The sequence below is a fragment of the Nylanderia fulva genome, unplaced genomic scaffold, assembly GCF_048542155.1.
Source record: "Nylanderia fulva isolate GAGA-0341 unplaced genomic scaffold, ASM4854215v1 Scaffold7, whole genome shotgun sequence".
In the NCBI taxonomy this organism is placed as follows: Eukaryota; Metazoa; Arthropoda; class Insecta; order Hymenoptera; family Formicidae; genus Nylanderia; species Nylanderia fulva.
In genome coordinates, this window is record NW_028190807.1 from 5,734,261 (window position 1) to 5,754,935 (window position 20,675).

At 30.3% G+C, this 20,675-nt stretch overlaps 1 protein-coding gene across 4 annotated transcripts in view; it reads right to left on the bottom strand.

The window, feature by feature from the left end:
* LOC114940911 (Y+L amino acid transporter 2) overlaps window positions 1-20,235 on the bottom strand; it is a 32,678-nt gene extending 12,443 nt beyond the window's left edge. For 3 of the 4 annotated variants that reach the window (XM_029315697.2, XM_029315694.2, XM_029315698.2), the window contains exons 1-3: window positions 12,531-12,885; window positions 4,520-4,776; window positions 4,029-4,275 (exon numbers count right to left, since the gene is read on the bottom strand). In XM_029315697.2, coding sequence (XP_029171530.1) covers window positions 4,029-4,275; window positions 4,520-4,771 — 499 coding nt within the window. In that variant the 5' untranslated portion in view covers window positions 4,772-4,776; window positions 12,531-12,885. Of the gene's footprint in view, window positions 1-4,028; window positions 4,276-4,519; window positions 4,777-12,530; window positions 12,886-19,648 lie in introns of those variants that run through there. The other variant, XM_029315695.2, reaches the window with a different exon arrangement.
* Between the last annotated feature and the right edge of the window lie 440 nt (window positions 20,236-20,675).

Consider the following 20,675-nt stretch of genomic DNA (forward strand, 5'->3'; position numbering starts at 1 on the left):
ATAGAAATCTTAATTAATTACTAATTAAATATTAATTAAAAAATAATAAGTATGTATTATAAAACTGTAACGCATAATTAGCGAATGTTATGATAATTAGAAGAATATTAATTAGTCGCGAAATGCATCGCGCACAAATCGAGAAAATATTACGGATTTGTTCGCGTGGTCGTCGATCTTTATCACTTGAAGTAGAATGGAATAGAAACGAATTGTCACTATATGAAAGAAACAAAATTAAATCGAATATACTTAACATAATTACATATGGAATAATTAAAAAATTTGAATTTTTACGAATATCTTAATCACCAGTTTAATTAATGAAACGTTTAGCGTGATACAAATTTCTTAATTGAATAATATGATTTAGCGTAATATTTTTCGCAATTATGTATGAAGTTTAATTGATCTTTCTATCTTTACTTTGACCTTTAATCATCAATATTAAATATTGAGATAATACTAAATGAATCGGGAGAAGTTTGTTATGTTTGAAATATTTATCTTGAAATTTAACTATTGATATCAAATGATTAGAGATAAAATAATAATATATGAATCGCGAATTTTTTCAAGAAACCGGAGATCCGTAAATTATTAAAAAAAAAGCGAAGTTTTCTATTATTAATTGCTAATTTTTTTTAGAATAGACATCTGATAATAGATTTCGTGAATACTGAAAATGCATAATGTTCATTTATTCGCAAATGACATCGTCGCCATTGATCGAATGTGTTCGTATTTCATTTTCCTTCTTAGAAAAACCCATTTCCGGTTCGTCGAGCGATTTATCGGAAAGAATAAATGGAGCTCTATATATATATATATATATGTGTGTATATATTGCAAAATCTTATTTAAAATGACAGATGAGTTTTTTACGAACTGTCGCCGACGGCTGTTCGCTGCTTTGCATATAGGTATCATATTTTTCTCATATGGCAGATTTAAATAAAGTTTAATCCTATATGCAAAATACTCTTTTAAAAATTAATTATTCCGGGTAGGAAAATTAAGTCATGCATAATGAACAATTGACTAGTTTGCAATTGCTTGTAGTGTTTTCTCAAAGATCTCCGCTCCAAAAAAATGTAAGAGATTTTTTTATGTTATGGTCCAGTAGCCCGGAACTGTGTCGTGCTTATTATCTTAACGCGACATTTTAATATGTTAATGAGATTAAATTTTTCACTCGAGACGCGTGCATGAATATCTCATGTTACTTAATAATTCATTGTAAATCGATTTTCACGATTTGATAAGTGGATTTTATTCAAATCGCGCGTTACAACAATATTTAAGTCGAGAATTTATATAATAGATTATATATTTAATCTTTAATTTTTATAACTATTTCAAGCTATTATTTTTGCAGCATGTTTTGCAAAAAAAGAATGAAACTGGATCTCTCGCGTAATTATTCACAAGGATAGTGCTTCGTCAATGGTTTCTTGAGGGCTAAAATGCGGTTGGGTTTACGTATCTGTAAAACGATCCATAGCAAGCAGGAGTGATATCGAAGCAAAAAAAAGTGCACAGTTAAACCGCAAGGAAGGCGATATGCCCTCGTGGTTGCATTCTTATCCGCACTTTGAATTTGTCAAAAATAACTTTCTTTCACGCGCAAAAAACCCGCATCGCATGTCTATTCTACATAAAAATCATATCTCTGATAATTAATGCAATTTAAAAAAACTCATTGGATTAATATTATTAATAGTTATTTATTTATTAGTATTTTTTATATTTATCAATATTACTATTTTTATTGCAAACATTTAAACAATTATATTTTTTATTATTTATTATTTTTTTCTTTTTTCCTTCTTGAGCATATTTAGACATTTTATGGGATTTCTTTATCATGTCAGTGCGATACTCAATCAGAGTGCACATATTTTATCAAGTTTGCCAACACGGACACACGTGAATGTTACATCGCGGAAAGCACGTGAAAAATTGCGTGCGTCCTCGAATTTCCACGAGAATACGTCCCGTCTCGTTCCGTGACATGATTGCCAGCTATTTATTTCTATCGACGACCATGGACGAATTTTTTTCATTATTTACATAGACATTCAGCACAGAGATTTCCCCTCATAGATCGGCTTTATAGGTAAAAATTGAAAATCATGATACAAATATATAATCGTCTATAATTTTCTTGCCGCACGGGAAGGAAATGCGAAGCGTTTTTATTGTCGCATACCGATAAAAAAACGTCGGAATACTAGGATTAAATACTCGGAATACTCGAAGATACGTGTTACAATGTGTACTTTTACTTTGTTACGCTCCGATATGCTGTTTAAAATATTAAGTAAAAAGAAGATATTAATTTGAAGGCCATTTTTTATTCTTTCAGATTCGCGACATTATTCTTCATACTCACGTCTTTAAAGAGATCTTCGAGCAAATATATTCTTGCACAAAATGCAAATGTTTCACGTAAAATTATTATTTCATTGTTTAAAAATCAGAAACATTTTTGCGCTTTTTAACTCAGTATTTATTTTCAATGTAATTTAATTTTTCTCCTCCAGTTTCTTCTTTTTATTATTATATTTTAAGAAAGAAGATTATTTCTCGAAAAAAAGACTTCTTATTATTGGTTTTTTTAGTAACTCATTAGGTTAATAACTGCGATATATGTCTTGTTTGTTAGGAGGAAAGAATAGTTGAATCTTCTCTAGAAGATTAGCACGGAGGAAACAAAACGTCAAGGATAAAATATGGCATAAGAAAGTTGCTCGCAACTGTGAGATTATTGTTGATCATACTGCTCTGGGAATTTCGCAAAAATATATATATATAGTCCAACATAGAAATATAGTAGCTACACTAAGAAGGAATATTTCTGACAAGGCATTATTTTCCTTTCCGCATGAGAAAAGGTGCTTTTCTTGCAATTTAAGACGTTCGATCGTATTTTCTTATAAAGACTTTTCTAATGGAATCGAGAAAATACTGCGGAGACTCTAATTTTTATCTTCAACAATAAGAATTACAAAATTAGTTATCGTACGCCGAAAAAAATTAGTCACCATAGCTAAAGTTTATTATATCCCTATATTATACATAAAATTTAGGCATGATAATTAAATTTCAGGTTGTAACATAGGGCCAGCTAAAATTTTATAGTTCTGGTATTATAAATACGTTTATAATTTCTTTATATATTTTAAATAATAATAATAAATTCTTTATATATTTTAAATAATAATAATAAATTCTTTATATATTTTAAATTATAAATAAATGTTTTACATGAAGATGAGACAAATGAGCTAATTCTGTTCGCTCTCTATGATAAAGCTAAAATATTATCACCGCAGAGAATCGTCAAGACGAGAATTAAAGTCCTTGAAAATGACATTCTAAGACACGATTGCTGTGAGAAAGACAAATTTTCTAAGGGTCACATTGTCGGCCCGTTTGAAATAGTTAGTGTACGATGAACGAGCGAGCCAATGAAGTTCAATTCTCCCGGTCTCGGTATTGTATCACGATTATTCGTTATAGAGGATCGTGACATTGATCTTGTTTGATTGCAATTACGTACAATAAGTGTCTCGGCAGATAAGCTTAATTGCTGTTACATTATATTCTTTTACATATGGACCACGAAATCCTCTCGTAGAGTCGTGCTTATAACAACTAAGAATAACGAACAGAGAAAGTTTCTATCTGTATATGTGCCATACTCGATTTATATACGTTAAATCATATTATAAATGTCATTTATTATTTTTGTCAAATGCGAAAAAAGAAAATAATTAATTTAATTTTATATTAAATAACTCTATGTTATAATTTTTAATTGATCAAATATTTAATATTAATTTTACTTTGTGTAAAATAGATTGAAATTTTTATTCGATTCCTCCCACACGAATTTAAAGAAGCATAATTTTCTCTTGTTCGCTACTTCATTTTCTACTTGTTTCGTGTTTTCTAAGATTTACTGATTTGTGTGTCATCTATTCAATTCATCAGGGAGATACGACTTTTAGTCGTGTACTTACATATGCAGCAGACAGCCAGCATTCTTACAGACTCATCTGGTGGCGTACAGTCCGGGAAGAGCGGTTTGAGGACGTAGACGCTGAAAGTCAAGGCCACGATGGCCTGACTGCAAGGACGCACTATCATGCACTCGACCCATAGTCTGACGAAGGCTAAGAAAGGCCCGAAGGTTTCCATGATGTATGCATAATCTGCGCCCGACTTCCTGATCATACACCCGAGCTCGGCGTAGCAATAAGCTCCTACCTATCGAAAGACATGAGAGAAAAGGAATTATGTAATATTTTAATACACAAATATTTGTTAAATTAAAATAGTTTTATCAAAAGATTAATTTGCATTTATATGTCTCTCTTTCAATTTATTATTTCATTATGTTCTGCCTGATATAATAATGAAATAGAATAAATTTCTTATATCTTTTACGAAAAAAAAATCATTGACAATAATCGAAATTATCTTTTGAAATAACGAGAAAAAAATTAAATACCATGGAATAAATCCCAGACGCCGTCCATACGAGAAGACTCGCGTTTACGCTTCCCGTGTACTTGAGTACACCTGTAGGACTGACAAAAATGCCGGAACCAATGATGGAACCGACGATGACGGTAACGCCGTTGAGAAGCGACATTTTCGCCTCCAACTTGATCTCGTCGTTGCCCTTTTCACCTTTTTCGCTAGTAGGAACCGGGTCGTAGGGACCCTTCTCGCCATCTTTGATGCTCCCTGACTTCGACATTTTTTCTGAAATGCACAACGAAAGGTAATTTATTATTAACTTATCAAATTTTTTTATATTTATATTAATTCATGTTGCGTTATAACAAAATAAATGTTTTCTATTACTAAAACGAGATAGACTTATCTATATTATAGTGTTATTAATTTGTTTATACATTTGTTTGTTAAGATATATTTGTTAATTTTTTATGTATCGAGCATTTTGATAATAAGATCATAAAATTTAATATAAATCATTAAATTAAAAATGTGATTTTCAGCTTTTTTGTTTTAAAAAATTAAAGAAAGTGATATTCATGATAAGATATGCTTTTATTATTAATAATCCGCTACTATCATATTATTTTTTTTTGTTTACAAATAAACAAACATTATCTTATTGCCAAGCAATTATTCTACCGTGATGATGAAAATTCCATCGAATCGTTTGATTTGACAGTTCATTTGCATATATATGCGGATGTATATACACACACATATATAGTATATATATATATATATACATGAGCAATTTGAAAACTGCTGCGATGAAAGAATCACAATGTATTTACATATATCTGCGCAATGTATCTTATCAACTCGACTTTTTCAGTTTCGTAACAAAATAACCGTGAGAGGAAGCAGCTTTGGTGCATTTGTGTGATTACTTATACTTATATTCACTTGAATTTATTATTGTAAAGTTCACCAAGAATAGTGAATTGATTATCATATTGAAGCGGTTGCATTCAGTCATGCAACACTCTGCAACGTTATGTAAATTTCTTATTGAATTCTTCCTTTTTCTATAAATATCTTTTTGCACATGCTTTTTACAATTTTTATATCTTTATACATATATTCGCTTTATGATAAAATCGTATAATTATTTTTCGCGTATTTTTTCTACTCCTGAAATTCATTAAGCTTACTTAATAATTTTTAATATCAAATATTTCAAATATAATAAAATATTATATAATAAAATCCAAACAGGCTTTAATTTTAGCAAACAAAAATCAAAGTTCTGTTTTCATTTAATAAAGAATTTTTTGATATTGCTTGTATATTTAAAATATCAATTTGAAGATCAACATTTTACAGGATTATTTATTCTCACAAAATCAAGAGAGCGCGATTTAATGCGGCCATAAAGCACAGAGGAAAATCTATCTCTGCATCTCCAAGTTTCCTCTCATCAGTTCTAAATGATGCGAGAAAAGCGAAACAAATGTATATAAAGCTGCACTTCGTGGCCAGCGCTATCTCCTGAAGGAGAATTTTCCATTCTTGGCTTGAATAATGCATTCGACAATCGCGCAAAGTGAATGACTTTTCGCAGCTAACGGCATTGATTTATCTCGAGAGCAAGAAAAAGCTTCTTTCGTGCGAGGGTATATATGTGAGGATAAGAATTTTGCGTAGGAGGAATATCGCTTTTATTCCTCGTTACTCACAGAAAACTGCGGCGACTTTTATAGTGTGCATGAGATGTTTTCCATTTGTCGGCAACAGGTTTGTCTTGCGACAAAGTTTACTGAATTTTCCCATTGATATCAATCAGAAGAGCGATTAATCCATTAAAACACAATTTAGCTATTAAACGCGCGTCGTTAAATATCATTAAAAAAATTACAATTTGCGAGAATAGCAATATATATGTATAAGAGATAACAAAGGCGCCTGTATTTAAAAAGAAGTCGCATTTAGAAAGAGAAAATTGTAAACAAATTCACTGTAAAATAATGCTTACATTACAAGTGTCAAAATATATATTACTATTTCATAATATTGATTATATATAATAATAATAATTAATATTATAAAATAGTAATATATATTTTAACACTTGTAATATAAATATATTATTATAGAGAATTTTTTTATTATATATTATTTTTTAAGTTATATATTATTATATTTTATAACGAACGTTACTTATAGTCAATATTATTATATATTTATCGATCATGTTCACTTACAAATTTTGTCACTCTGTATCATTAAAAAAATGACTAGATATGTCGTTATCACACTTTTACGAACGTATAACTTTATCATTTATTTTTATCATATATTATTAATACATGCTCCGTTTTATTTGATCAGTTGGATCAATGTTACGTCGCGGACATAGTTATGAAACTGACGAAAAAAGTGAGTTTCAGCAACCGTGAATTAATTTGAATTCTGCGTCATGCGCCTGTATCGAGGACGTGATCTCGACCAATCGTATGCGATCATCGATATACACCTTACGATCACCTGGTGAACAACTTATTTCGAGCCGGTAACAGATCTGTTCTCGATTGTGCGCTCTTTAATCGTTTCTTATTAGTAATAAAATACCGAAAAAAAGCAATATCATGTTTATCTGACAAGTATCGTTTCCGGTTTATCGATCGATTACCGTATCATACCGCTTTGATATTATTTTAGTCATACCTTGATTTTGAACGTTTATCGCTCACTTCAATTTCATTGCTTGCTCCAAAATATATTCGAGGTAATTTTAAACTCGTTTTAAACGGTAAACATAATTTACGATAAAAGTTTATTTATATTTTATGTGTAATAGAGAAAACTTTGATGAAAATGTGCAAAAAAATATCAGGACACATAATATAATATGTTAAAATATATCACATATAAAATTATAATTAAAATTGTGTCTTAAATATATTGACGGAAACATTAAAAAACAATTAAGCTTATAATACATTATGAAAGATAATGTAAGGTCGGCATAATAATATATCGCTAATAATTAACTAGCGATTATATTAACAGATACTACTCTTAATTTTTGTTTATTTTATGCATGTTTTAGAAATTATGTCTTTCTTATCATTAATATTTATTAATTAAATGTTGAAATAGAGTTGGATACAGTTTCTCGAATGTGAGAAATAATAACTAACAATAAGTCACACGAATTCAAGCAGTTTCGAAAGACATATTGAGCAATTTACGTAGCAGATATACGACGACGAAGGATAAGCTTAAATTGTCCTAAAGCGAATAAAATAGCTGACCCGCGAAGAAAATTGCGAAGCTTCTCTTTCCGTAGATGCCTAACACATCTGTACGCGAGGTAAGAATATACCATATATGTACTAGTTTATTTCCAGGATTTTTTTTCATATATTTTTTAGAATAAATTTGAACGCAAATACGTTAATTAACATATTATATAACACATCGATATTATACAATGTATACAATATATTATCTTGATATTCATTCTACGTATAAATTGTTTAAGTAAATAACAAATTATTAATTTTCTAAATATATATGTATTCAATTTTTTTCTTAATAATAAAAAGAAGATTATAGAAAATTAATAAGAAGATTACAGGATAATTTGAGAGAGAACTGACAGTTCATTTATATACTTATAAGGATCACGTACACATCTATTTTTTTAATGTAAGGAAAGTATGTGCATGTCACAAGATTATATGTACAATTATATTTAATATATATATATATATATATATATATATATATTCAGCTATTCTTAAAACAGAATTGATTTGGACTTGTTAATGCTTGTTCCAAAATCAATGCATTTACAATCCTAATGTATCAAATTGAGCATTAAAAAAAACAATTCGTTCCCATCTCTAAGGCACGTGGGTCTATCCTTAATCACATCGTATGTTTCGTCTTGTTCATCATATGATGTATAGTATTTAGCGTCGTCTATCATATCTCGAGTATTGTTACAACTCAAACAAATCCTGCAGGGGTTTGCATATACATTCTGCATGCTCCATTTTTTTTCTCAGAAAGCTTCTTCAGGGTAATGAAAAAATGGAATGTGAGAATTATAAGAAGAAAAAGATATCCATGTCATGATAAGATGATAAAATCGTATAACACGACAGAGAAAAGAGACTGATGTTTATTAAAATAGAGATTTTTGTCTTATTTTTTTTTTGAGAATAATTACATGTCTTGCTAAAAATAAAATCCCCTAATTATAGTAATAAAATAATTTTTTCGGCGAATAATTTTTTATTAATATCTACAAAAATTTTCGTTTTATAAATGTGTTTATATACTGGCGGCGACATTTTTTTCACACAGAATAATTCTATCGCGATGTTTTACAAATTCTATGCACACCGTAGAGTCCCCTTACTCCAAATCCCCCTTAATCTTTTGCGTGAGTCTAGCATTCGTACCGCTTCAGCTGTCGAAACGCACACGTGACATGCATCGTGAAATTGTGTATATATACATATATACAACTTTGTCTACCGGCAAAGTTCCCCTTCCGTTTCTCAACCGTGTGTGTATATGAGTATTCATAAAGAAACATACGAAAAAGCGCTTTGTCCAAACGTAGAGGCATTATCTAGGACCCTTCCTCCAATACCGGTTCTTAAATGACTGCTGGTTTGAACCAGACATCCCGACAGCGTTCCACGAAATCTATCGTACCGCGTTTCACACGTAAATTTTATTTAAAAATCCCACATTGTATGTCTTTCCAATTTATTAAAATTTTAAAAAATTATAAAATACAATATAATATTTAAATTCTAATCGTCATGTCTTTTCATACAGATTTTTATTTATTTTTATTCGTTAATTAATTATAATATTAATTTATTGTTAAATTTTTCATTTTCTAACTTCTTCGCGTAATTTTATATGAAAAAATTTTAAATTCGCATTGCTTGGAAAGGGGCAACGAGAGGGTATTACATAATAAATAAGAACCACACACGTGTGATTTTATCAGACACAAGATATCTCGGTTGAAGTTTCGGTGCGTGCTGACTAAGCTTGCGACAAAACGACCATATCATGGTACCCATGAAAGTCCCGCCAATGTTGCATCATTGCTTTATATCGATCCTAAACCGACCTCCGTGTTTGCTGGTCGCGCGTTGGTCTAGAACGAACTGTACTTAACGGCACCTGCGGCAAGAGCAAAGATACCGATGCCAAATCGATTGCCTTTCTTGATAGATTGAACGATGACATAACGACATCGCGATTTGAGAATGATGAATTGCCTCGTTGCCCATTAATCCACCACCTTTTACATCAATATTATGCAATATTATATAAAAGATCTAAAATAGTCCAATCATCCAGGTGAAATTTTTTTATTTATAATTATATACATATAAATAATTGTATAAATGTATATATAAATTATAAGGGTTTATATATAATCATGTCAAATTATATATGGAACATATTTATATATATATGAAGAAATACTTATTTATTATATATATTTCTATATAATTTTATATTGTTATTATATAAAAAATATTTTTCTGGGATAAATGTATATGTATCGATTGTCGCAAAAAATTCGTCTTAAAAATATTTAAATAAAATAACATAAAATACAGATTGATTTTAATTTTTGATTCTAATCAAATTAGAATTAATTTATTTTTTGGTCATTTTTATTTTTCAGACTTTTGTGTAAAATTTCTATGAAAAATGATTATAAATATTGTAAATTTTCAGGAGTATTTTTAGATTGCCTTTAAAAAACTAGTTATTATTCTGGAAGGATTTATAAATAAAATTTTTCTATATTATTAAAAGCGAGATATAATTGATATGCTTCTTCGATGTGGGATTTATTTTTATAGTTATTAATAAAGAGAGAAATTATTGAAAATATTTGTGTGTATGTGAAATGTGGTTTTAGAATTGCACAATATTATGTACTTGTAACTCTAAAGTTAGAGTAAACAAGAGGTTTCTCGTTATGATAAAATTGAGGATTGAATTATCTTGCTATTAATAAATTAATATCTGCATAAATTATGCGTGAAAATTAAACTAATTTGATTTTCGCCATATTATGACGAAAATATTGTATCAAATATTACCTTTACCTCTTATTAAATCTATCTCTATATGCAGCTGTTAAATATCATTAAAAAATTATAACTGTACAAATAGAAAAAAATTATTTTGGGCAACGTTTACATAAGATCGCGATAAGATTTCGCAAGATTCAAAGACGATTGAGCTGTATTCGTCAAGGAAAATTACGGGCCTAAAGTGCAAGAGAGCAGATCTCTTTGCTCGATTTAATAAGCGATATTAAATGCGCGACGGACTTCCCGTTCGCAATTTCGCATATCGCTCTCGCTTCTCGAGTACCATCGAATCTCGTGTACATACTACGTACTCGAGTACGACGTTTAAGCGAAAGGGCCAGTTTTATACAGCAGCAGCGGCAGTGGCCGCGACGAGAAAATCAATAAGCCACGTGGGTCGCCGACCGGGTTTTCCGAATCTACTTTTCAACCCTGTGATAATGTCGCAAGATAACCGCACCGAATCGACCAAATAGAAGAGAACGCCTATTATTATTCGCGCTTTATGTCGATAAAGAACTCGTGTGATGTCACATGCGGATACATATTGCAAAAAGAATCGAGTACGTACGTGATAAAAAAACAAATTATTGAGACATTTTTTGCGAATGACGAAGATTCGAGTGTTTGCGAGATCCTCCTTAAAGAGGATCGTTGTTAAATGCTAATTTGTCGCTTTTATCGTTTCTCAACTGACAATTGACAATACTTATTTTATGCCCTCTTTAAAAATTTGAATAATTTACTTTCTGAATGTTTTTGTTTTTTTTAAAATGCATGTTTTCGTGAATTTAAAATTTATTTCCCCATTTGCACTCTAAATTAGAAAATTATTATTAAAATTAAAACTCAGTAAAAATAAATATCTTTAATTTTTTTGAATTAAGAATTATAAGTTTAATTATAAGTTTATAGAGAAAGAAAAATAATTAATAGAATTAAATTGTGTTCGAATTTAGAGCTAAAAAAATTTTGTAATTTTTAATAAAAAAATAATTATGGAATTAGGTTAATGAACGCGCTTCTACCTTCTATCTAAGACACGGTAAATATTTGATACTGCTACTGCGAAGTTTACTATTTATAATATATGATCGATATAACGTTGTTAACACGTGTTTCATCCAAGCATCCTGGAATCGGCTTGCAAAAATTAATGAAAATTAAGTATTCGCGATCTTTCAAAGTATAGGTCTATTTTATCAAAAATTTAGATATAGACGTTTAATGTTATTATTTTAAATTAATCTAAATGACACTCACACACACATTTAATCAGCATAAAACTGCGAGTTATATAATTTAATTTTCTAATTATTTTCATTAATAATTATATATTCTTTCTGATATAATGTGTGTGTTCTCGAAACAAGCCTTAAAAAAAGAACGATATTTATCAAAAAAATTAACTCACACGACTTTAATAAATTAAAATATATTCTTAAAAAAAAAAAGATTTTCTGGATTAAAAAATATCTCGTCGTCGTAAGAAGTTACCGGCTAACTTAATAACAAAGTTGCAAGGTACTGACGCAAATTGCATTCGCGGCTTTCGTGTTTCACAAATATATACGTTGTCTACACGCCTTTATCACCTCGCCTGATGCAACACAGCAGGATTCACCCCTTAACCTTCCCCGTTCTAACCCGCCCTTGCGAAACGCACCCTCCGAGGGCGGCCATACTGCATATGGAGCACGGAACCGTCGACTCCGTCATACATTTTTCGTGATTCCACCGAGCGAATATCACGAACATTCCAATCGCGTATCCACTCCATCCCGCGTCCTAACGTTTTCTCACGGTGGCGAGGAATTTCGCGAGACTTTTCATTCAACATTCGAGGGTTGCGAAACAGGCGGCGCGCGATATGGCTCCGGAGTTCGTCGCGGTGTCACTTATATATCTCACCTGTTTCGCGGCTTTCCGTGTGGCGGGTTCTCGCAGCAAGATCGCAAGATGTAGAATTATGAACGAAATCGGGGAAAAAATTCGCGCGCGCGTTCACTACACACTCGGAGGATCGATCTCAGACACCGACCATGGCGCGAATTCCTCTTCCGGAGTCACTGTTTCTCCCCGTCCTATTTTTTTCCCTCCGGTCTTGGATGAAACTCTAGCACAACCGCGAATATGTCGCTTCTCGTTTTATGATTTGAACAGCGATCTCGCACGAAAAGTATAAGCGCGAAACCGCGAGCCTGAGCGGAAGTGCGCGCGGCGCGATAGTCGGACGCTGAATGACTGCCGCTCTTCGTTTGCTCCGATCCGTAGTCTCGCGCTCGCGAATATACGGGTGTGTGATTATATATGTGTATGTGTGTGTGCGTGAGCGTGAGGGAAATCCAGACGGTGCCACCCCCGGACCGACGTATCGAGCGGCCTATCGGCCGCCCCTGAAGCGTCATTCTCCCCTTTAGAAGTATATAACTTAAATGAGTATATAAATGGAAGAAGGGGTAAATTAAATGTAGAATAAAGAAAAAAATGTTTAAGATATGTTTCATTAAGCTAATCGAAAAAATCGAAATTAATCGAAAGAGATCTTGATATTTTTTTAAAAAAGTCGCATATCTTATATAAACTTAATTAAAAAAATAAACCAAGTTATTTTTGCTTACTATATTTGATGACAACGGCATATTTTTCCTACAACTCGTATATTTTCGTCTTAAATAAGGCTAAACTGATAATAGCATTTCATAATTTGCTCTAGTTTCGTAAAAACTAGAACGATAAGAGTCATTAATCATCTTAATATTCTTAGAACTTTTACGTATTTATATATTTCAAGAGAAAAAAGATTTTAATGATATGAATGATTGATAATATGCTTATAAAATGTTTTTAACTTCTGTACATTTGATTTACTCTCTTTGCAATCGGATTGTTTACAGAAGTTAGTCTGTATTTCATTAAAATGCAAAGTTGCAGTTGTGTATCACATCTTTGTTATGTGCAAATACATTGTACATGCGAGATCGGTACATATGTTGTTGCTCGATTATGGAGTTTGATAACGATCAGTTGATATGATTATGATCCCTTGACAAGAATCAACATATACCTCGAAAACAAGATAATAATGTACGGTAACAAGTGATTTCTTTCACAATTCGATTTAATTTGATCTGCTGTAAGATAACTTCGCGCGTTAGAGGGGTAAAATTTATTTATACCATTTTCTCACACATTGAGATTTTTCCAAAGATTCTACGATTATCTATTTAATTTTATTTATTTTTTAGATAAAAAATTATAATATTTATTAAATTATATATATTTACTATGTTGTATATATATATTTTTTGGTTCTCGATAAAAATATATATGCTCTAATAATAATATATAATTATAAAAATTAACACTTTAATTTATTCCTAGAGGAAGTATTTATGTAATTATTAACATAAACTTTTCGAAAATAAAAATGAAATAAATCTTTGCACAAAATAAATAAGGATACCCACGTTTGTTCATGTTTCTCGTTTATTCAATTTTTTAAGTGTCGAATTATGAATTAACTTGACATGCGCCTGTGAAAATTAACGTTAACACGATTTATTCAGTGCGAAGCGAGAGCGACCTAACGAATAGTCGACGTGGGTTCCTTTCTAGTTTAACGGTCCCTTCATAGTTCATTAACTCTATCATTCATTAAACTTCCGTGTTTGGTTTCTTTAGAGATAAAGCGTTGTGACGTAAATTCAAATTTTGCGAGATAATAATAATTTACAAGCGAACATTTATATTTCGCTGACGCTATGTTGTCCTTTCATTATTCGTTCAAAACTATACATTAACACAATTTACGAGTAACGAGATTGGAAAGTTTCTCGAACGAAAAATCCAAGATTGACATTGTTACGAATAAACGATACGTATCTTTTTCTTGCTGGAAATGTGATTCTTCGATTTCTTTCCCCTTTTCTCGGTTCTCATTAAAACTTATTGCGTTTCGATGATGCAATATATATTGTTGTGTTGTTTTTTCTGATCGCATAGAGTGTTAAATTTCGACACATCCTTGCAGAGGGGCATCACATTTCCTATTATTCATAAATCCACATTCCATAATTTGCAATCTTGTGATGTAATATAAGAAATGAAAATACATATTTATGAGAAACACGTAAATATAAATATAAATATATATATGCGTGTATTTTCATTTTATATATTAATTGCAATTCTAATATATATGTATATACGGATATAATATATATATATATATATATATATATATATATTCGTATATATAAATATTTCTTTTAGAATTACATTTTTTTTATTTGGGTATAATAAAATATGTTACTATATATAATTATGAGGTAATAAAGAGAAGACGAATTAAAAATAAGCTGTATCAATTTTATTTGATTTTTCTTGAGATATACTAGCAATTTTGTTTTTATTTCAGCAGTAAATGTGCTACTTTGTATTATTCTCTGCATAAAATAGTTTTATAATATTATTAAACATGCGAGTCATCAATTCTGAGCTTTACGCAACATTTATGTTCTTCGTTCTCGTGGCGACGATAAATCGCGTCTAAAAGATTAAATTATTATTATTGCACATATTAAAGATATTTTATAGCTGTTGGGGTGTCACGATTAACATAACAATAAAAAATTAAAAGATCAACTCCACTCGTGCACAGATAATCACTTTATCTTCTTAGGAAGCAATCCTTCTTCGTCCCGATGACCATAAATAAATTTCTTATCTTTTTAAAATATTCTGCTTTTATTTGCTGATTAAGTAAACTGTCATCGAATCGCCGATCGATTCGTTGATGCAAGTGATTTAAAGAACAAGTCTCGCGCGAAAAAATCGAGAAATGTCACATAGATCAAACAATTAAAAGACTCGGTATATCGCGTGACGATTGAATGGTAATCGTGAGTATATATTTATCATATCTCTCATGTCACGAAATAAATTATTCGTAGGTTGCACAATCTCGTTGCATCAATTACTTTTAGTGATACTCTTGCGTTAGTAAAGCGAGACTTTACAAGCGATCAAATAATAAGATATTTATTAATCTACATTTTTCAGGATATCTTATTGCATTTTATTCATGCGATATTGTTAATTTTGCTTTCAAATATTATATATAAATATTTTATAAATATATTCCGAAGATAAGACAAAGAAAAAAAAGGGAGCTATTAATATGTACCTATCCTATTATATAACATGAAAAGATCATAATCAGCATTTTTCGAAATATATATCTTTATATGTCTTTTTGTTGCGTTTTTAACAAATTTATAATCAATAATTACATAAGTTGTGTACGTATGAGACAAATAAGCAAATTGATTGAAAATTTTTTGATATAGAAAAATCGATTATTGTTGAAAAGTCTATTATTAATTATATTTATAATAAATAAGAAAATGAAAAGAAATATATTTTATTACATACTGCAATGGCTCTAATAGTTGCTTAAATGTAAAAATTCGTATATATATGAAATTAATTCCCAAAATTGTCAAGAGTTAGACAAAACAAGAGGAAATGGAAAGTAATTATTTATAGCCGTTAAAATACTTTTGCGATATTAAAACAATTTAATATTTACGTCGTTACATGAAATGAATAACTGATTCATCTGCAACTTGTTTGTGTGTGAGATGATTATAAAAATTAAATTAAAATCAAAATTTATGCATGTTATAACTATTATAAATTAATATAGTAATTTTTCTCATACTAATTCTAATTTTTCTTGCTAGCTAATTTTATTTTTTGCTTCTTAATTTTATATTTTATTATATGTTAAATTAAAAAAATAAAGATATAAGCAAACGTGATTTGATTTTTTTTATAAATTATGTTACAACAATTGAATGAATTATACTTTGCAGAAAAATAAATCGAATGAGTTAGATGACGAAATATTATTTAAAAATTCATCAGATACGGAACGAGAGAGTACAAGATAAAATCGATATTAATAATAATAATGTGTTTGCGCCGTAACAGTAATCCTTAAGCTCGTACATGTTTAGTCTCTAACATTATTATATCGTTTTTATAGACATTGGAATGGATCATTGAATATGGAAATGTACACGATGACATTAACGATGAAAGAAAAGAAATGTGATAATAAGCATTCTCACGATGCTTTACCATCGTTTCGATCAGAAACGTATTATTACTATGTAAAGTGGTACATAGTCTGAATTAATTGCATATCAAATATTGCCTTTCAAAACGATAATAATACCTATCTATATTTTAGCGAGGACATAATAGTCAATTGTATAAGCTATTTACGAGTTATTCGATTTTTAAAAGAAACACATACCAAACATTTTACAAAAGGACGTAAATATTCTCACTATCATAGTTCAAATTTTTCGGAGCATTCTGTATGCGAGAGCAGAATTTAGAGTAATCCCTTCCTGAATTAAAGACTCCTGTTGCGTAGGATGTCCTTCAATGACGTCAGAGAATCAATAGCGAAAGGCGGAGGCAAAATACACTTGCGTCATCGTAATGACATAGTCATCTTCTTCTCTCTCTATCTCTTTCTCTCTCTTTTCAGAGAAATGTAAATGACGGGGAAATTCAGATTATCGGGTCGCGATGAAAATTATTTCTCTAACAATAAGAAGCATTTCTTTATCTTAAATAATTTATTTATTTATTATATATTTTGCTAAATTAATAATTCTAATAATAATAATAATAATATTTATAAATCTTTATAAATATACTATACATAGAATTTCAAAAAAATAACGCTTTTTTGGGATTATAACTTGTTAACATTCTTTTCTCTTTTTATCTCTTTACAAATTTTGTAAAAAATCTAATTGAAATATTTTCGTACTGTCATACTGTATATTTAAACAGCGATAAATCTTTGCGATTACTCGTCGATTGCTATAATAATGAAATAAATAAACGAAGGCGAATTTACTCACTATCTGGCGAGTTCCAACTGGATATAACAGGAAATAAGAAGAAATTTAGTCGATTTCATATATACATTTTAGTGACGAACGATAACACGCACAATTGTGCAATTCAAGGGGTAAATAACCGCAAGAGAAGTCAGCTGAATAAATCTAGACGTATAAGAAACGTTACGAATGAATTATTAATTTTCGAATTGATTCCGATTGCGCACAATCGAGAGAAAATATCCGTCATTTAAATGACAATTAATTAAATGAGAATATTGAGACTAAAACCGCTAATTTTTTGACAGTTTTCAACATGAGTAATATACTCGAGGAACGCGAGTAAATTACGCTTTCTTTATGACATGGCAATTTTTCAATTTACGGTAAAGGTTGAATTCCCTCAATAAAATAAGGCCAGCAATGTAATTATGTCGTTGTCATTAAATTACTGACGCGACACACAAGATTACACAAAATATGAATAAAGAGTTAAAGAGATTTTGCACATGCAAAAATGATCGAAATTTTTATATTAAAAAGGTTATATATTTTTACTGAGAGTATCTTTAAAAATAAAATTTTAATTTCCTTTAAAAAAAAAATATATATATATATATATTTAATTTAAAAGTTAATATTTAATTCTATAGATAAAAAATTTTTGTTTAAAAATCATATCTCTTAATTTTGATATTTTATGTATATTTAATATTTATCAAATGTTAAATTTGTATGCCTACAGTTGATTTTAAAATTTATATGAACAAAATACAATTATTCATTCAATTATTCTATATTTTATTTCAATTTTTATTAACTCGATAGTTTTCCGTACTTAATAAATTATGAGATAATTTTAAGAAGCAGTAAACTTTTACTTATGAAATTATCTGTTCTAACTTCTAGAAGGAAACCTCTCGCACGACTGTTGGCGAAAACTTAATGCTTCGTTCCCGCGTATTTTATCGTCTCTTTCGCAGAAAAGTCAAAAAATTCAATTATCGGTTTCACTTTCATCGCGTGTGATAACTTTATTTTTTACAAGCCGTTCAGCGTGATTGCGATAAATAGATTAATGTAACAAGAGATAAATTATATCTTCTAATTATGTATATATTTCCGTATTCGCATCTTGGCTATTGTTAATTAAGAAATAAAATAATTGAAAAAATGATCAGTGCTCAAATTTAAAATATCTCAAATTTGACTGAGCAGTCTCTTTTAGAATCATTTGTATTTGGTTTTAGTTATTTTCGTATCGTTTTTAATTGCACTGTTTAAAAATTACAATCGTTTAAAAAAATTGTCAAAAGTGATGTTCGTCAATATATTTTAAAGATTTTTAAAATCTGCTTTTTCCATCAATATATAAATTTCGATTGCGATTGCTACAAACGAGTCTAAATCTCCTGAAAAAAGTAGATTTAAAAGATCTTTAAAATTGACATATTTCACAATTGACCATTTTTTTAGACAAGTGCAATTTATAAACTACAAATGAAACGAAAATCACTAAAAACGATTCTGAAATAAACTGCGCAAAGTGGGGTGCTGGTCACTTTAAACATTTTTTTTTTTTAAATTGATATGTAACTAACAAACGAAACGAACAAACTAAATGAGACACCTACTTCACACACAACTTACACACATGTTAATTAAAATATAATTTTTTAAAGGTAGAAATGGTTATAAGTATAAACTCATTTTGATTTTCTTTTGGAATTAGAAACATCTCGAAAATATTGAAGACATTTTGGTTTGAGAAAACGGAGAAACTCCAATAGTTTTAGAATTGTAATCGATTAAAAATTGAAGTCTTTTTACAAAAAAAGTATAAAAAATATAAATATACATATATTTATAAATATTAAGTTTGAATAACTTTTAACATAATTTAAATAATTTTATTTGAACTTTAATTTTATTTTAACTTTTAACATAACTTAACCTTCATAGATATTTAAGGAAAATCTTTCAATGCCTGAAAAGCGACTGCCACGTGCTATATCGAGTTTATTTTGACACGAAATCCAGTCACTATACTTATATTTCTATCGCTTCATCAAAATAAATAATGAAATAAATAATTCGACTTACATTTCGAAGATTCTTCTCCGATCTCGGTGTACTCCGAATTCCTCGCCGGTACCATCCATTTTTCCTGTAGGAGACCAACCTCTGCGTCCGGGAACTATTCTCAGAAAAACTTTGCATACTTGTGCTCGCACACAAACACTTTGCACTCGCGTTATTTTTTCATTCGCGACGAACGGCGACCCCCGGGTTTTAAATATCACATTTTCGACGACTATTTATTGTCAAGCGCGTATTTCGGAGGCGTCACGAAAGTCACTTCGTTCGGAGAAAGATTGTCCAGGTTCGCTTGACACGATTCCGAGAATCCCGGCGCTTAGTGAAACAATAAGAAAAGTGAGAGAGAAAGAGAGAGAAGAAAAAGAGAAAGAGAAATAAAACAATATGACGGCGTTACCTTGTCGTGGTCGATCTACGATTTTTATACGAAGATTACGAGTTTAATTCGTCGCGAAGCGACACTTCGATACAATGACGCGAAAGTACTACCGGAAACACGCAATCGCCCGCTTAGTATACGATCGACAACGCCGAAAAACCCGCAAAATTTTCGCGTCGAAAGCGCCCGGTCACACTCGCGATCCGCCTCCGTAAACTTGTGTGAACGAAGTGTCGGCGTAAGTCTCGAGTCGCAGCCAACTTCACGTGATTCTTTCGGAGAAACAAACGTTGAGATGATTCCAAATTCGCGGCAAACGAGATCAATCTCGCGCGTACGATCGCGATCACGATGTCGGTGCACGCGACGCGATCGCATTTGTACAATAATTAACGGCACTAATTAATAATATTAATATTCACAATTCATACTCGTACTTTCATGAACTGGACAATAATAAGCGTACGACCGTTGACCACGAACAATACGAAAGTCCACTAGAGGGCAGCATCTATCGATCTAGATTGTGTTCGGAATATACTCACCTAGAGTGAAACGTCTGATTGACCAATCAGGACAAAGATCCTCGGTCTCCGATTGGTCGGTCGAATTCATCGAATTTCTACAATAAGTTGCAAATATCTTAGTTGC